The 2,355-nt window shown below is 30.5% G+C and overlaps 1 protein-coding gene across 1 annotated transcript; it reads right to left on the reverse strand.

The window, feature by feature from the left end:
- Nucleotides 1-271: 271 nt before the first annotated feature.
- LOC137821689 (GDSL esterase/lipase At1g28580-like) lies at nucleotides 272-2,117 on the reverse strand. The gene is made up of 5 exons (XM_068626397.1): nucleotides 1,837-2,117; nucleotides 1,494-1,712; nucleotides 1,258-1,403; nucleotides 879-1,152; nucleotides 272-773 (listed from the first exon to the last, which is right to left on the reverse strand). The coding sequence occupies exons 1-5, from the start codon at nucleotides 2,069-2,071 to the stop codon at nucleotides 532-534; spliced, it is 1,116 nt and encodes a 371-aa protein (XP_068482498.1). The 5' UTR covers nucleotides 2,072-2,117; the 3' UTR covers nucleotides 272-531.
- Nucleotides 2,118-2,355: the final 238 nt, after the last annotated feature.

Consider the following 2,355-nt stretch of genomic DNA (forward strand, 5'->3'; position numbering starts at 1 on the left):
TTCCTCTCAAATCACTTCAAATCCACTCCCTTAAATCCTCTCATTTCTCCTCCCTAATCCAAACACACCCTTAAGGATATTGTTAGTGCAAAAGTAAAGTACCCATTTATTCAATTAGAATCTAATAATTAATACACGTAAATGAAGTAATCAATTCTTAATAAACTATCTTTAGTACCTGTTTTAAAAAGAAAAATAATATAATTTAAGATGGAAGTTTTGGAAAACAATTTAAAAGAAATAAAAAGTTTAGCTTGTGAAAGAAAGCATGTCCTACCTAATAACTGATGAAGTTTTATTGTATTTTTTTTATCAACAAGAAAAAAAATGAACAATGAATCATTTTAAAGGTGGTCCAGTCCTTATACAAAACACAATACAACAAGACTCACCAATCCCTTTCCAATTTACCAAAATCCTACTATACTACGAAAATGAAGTTTTATTGCATAATACCCATTCTCTGCATGTGTGACTTACATACTAAAAAATAGAGTAAAATTCTATCTTTATTAATCTGAGGTTTGTTGTTCATTCCTTAGGAATCTTGAAAGGAGGAGGTTTAAGAGGAGGATTAGCAAAAGGACCCTCAATTAATCCTTTTGCTACTAGCCTGTATGCTGCTTCGGTGAAATGATATCCATCCCAATTTATATGTTTTGAAGGATCTGAACAAGCTTTTGCGTCACCAGTTCCACACACTTCATTAACATTATAACTTCCACCCTTTCCACAACATGCTTCAAAGGTCTTGATTTTACCAGAAAAAAAACCTGCATTACATAAATTAAAGAACACAATAAGAATTAATTCTACCAAAATTTAACAATCGCATCTACCTTTTCATATAATAACAGAAAATAAAAATCATAACCCACCGTATTTTTCTGGTGCTTGAAATAAACGTATGGCAGCACCATAGTAATCAAAATGTGTTATGTTAACATGTGGGTTTTTTTTTCTCAGTGTCTCTATGGCTTTTCTGAGGTGTTCATGATAGTACTTTATGGCAGCATTGTAAGATTTCAAACACCCAAATTTGTCATAATCATCTTCCTTATCACTTTTCACCGTATTCAAAACCCAAGAATTGCACCCAATTGGAAAGTTCCCTGGAATCACTAGGTGAACTGCTCCTTCTTTAATTAGTTCCTGTTTATTACAAACAAAAATAAAATTCAATTTATTCTAATCAATCATATTTCAATTTAATTAAACTATAGAAATTTAAGTTAAGATAAATTTGATACAACATACAGAAGCGGTTCTAGAAATCGTTTGAATAATATGTGGAACAAATTCTCGAATTTCTGTAATATTTTTATTTGGGACGATTGCATTAATGTCATTCCCACCAATCTCACCAACTAGAACCAATGAATTTTTTAAGTAATTATAACATTCTGTCATGAAAAAGGAATAACATTGTTAGTTATATGAAAAAAAAACAAATATATTTTGTAGAAACATTTTTAAAGGAGATTTGATGAAACCTTTTTTGCTTTTACAAAGGGAGGGCTTGAGTTTATGAAACCAATCTAGTTGAGTGGCTAATGAATAAGCAGCTGGTGGTATATCAATTCCTCTTTTATCAAAAAAGCTTTTAGGAAGTGCAGTTGTACCAGAATATGCAAAATTTACTCCTTTCTTCACGTTCTGTCCTTTAGATAGATTCAGATATGCTGGCAACAAGGGTACCCCATATGCCGTAGCTAAAAATGAAAAGGATCATGGGTTAGTACAATTAAGAATGTGTGATTGCTAACATATACTCTCTGATATTGTTTCTTGTGTTTAGGTCATCTTTTAAAAAAAGAGGAAAGAGAGTAAAAGTACCTAGAAAATCTATTATCAATCTTCCATTTGACATTCTTCCTGCAGGATGTTTAAAATATGTTGAACCATAAGGACTATTAGGTGGAAATGGTCGATGAAATACAGCATTTCCTGTATCACTTAAAGAATCACCAAAATTTATAATAGCCTGATATGGAAAGTTATTGTTTTCTGAAACAACATTTCTAAGAAAACTACAAGCAAAAATAAAACTAAAGAGAATCAAACTCTTCATAATGTTGTTTTAAGCTAGGATAAGAAAATTGTATGTAATTATGTGTATTTAGAGGTTGGAATTTTGTGTTATATATATGGTTGCATCAACCACTGGTTTTTTTGGTCATATATTTATCATTTCTATTTTAGTATGGATCTTAAAAAATAGGAAATCATCAAGTGTATCTACTTAATCAACACGTACATGAGTTTGTTTCTTCATACTATTTCTAGTTGTTACTTTGACTTTCTCTACAGTCATTATCCACATTATTAAATCACTACAATATTATCCATAAGTTC

Source organism: Phaseolus vulgaris, chromosome 9 (genome assembly GCF_000499845.2).
Source record: "Phaseolus vulgaris cultivar G19833 chromosome 9, P. vulgaris v2.0, whole genome shotgun sequence".
In the NCBI taxonomy this organism is placed as follows: Eukaryota; Viridiplantae; Streptophyta; class Magnoliopsida; order Fabales; family Fabaceae; genus Phaseolus; species Phaseolus vulgaris.

Excerpts from the sequence above, each read along its gene's own strand:
- LOC137821689 (XM_068626397.1), bottom strand. The coding sequence starts at position 2,071 with ATGAAGAGTTTGATTCTCTTTAGTTTTATTTTTGCTTGTAGTTTTCTT. Across the intron at positions 1,153-1,257 it reads CGATTTCTAGAACCGCTTCT|GAACTAATTAAAGAAGGAGC; the intron begins GTATGTTGTATC and ends TGTAATAAACAG. Across the intron at positions 774-878 it reads TCAAGCACCAGAAAAATACG|GTTTTTTTTCTGGTAAAATC; the intron begins GTGGGTTATGAT and ends TATGTAATGCAG.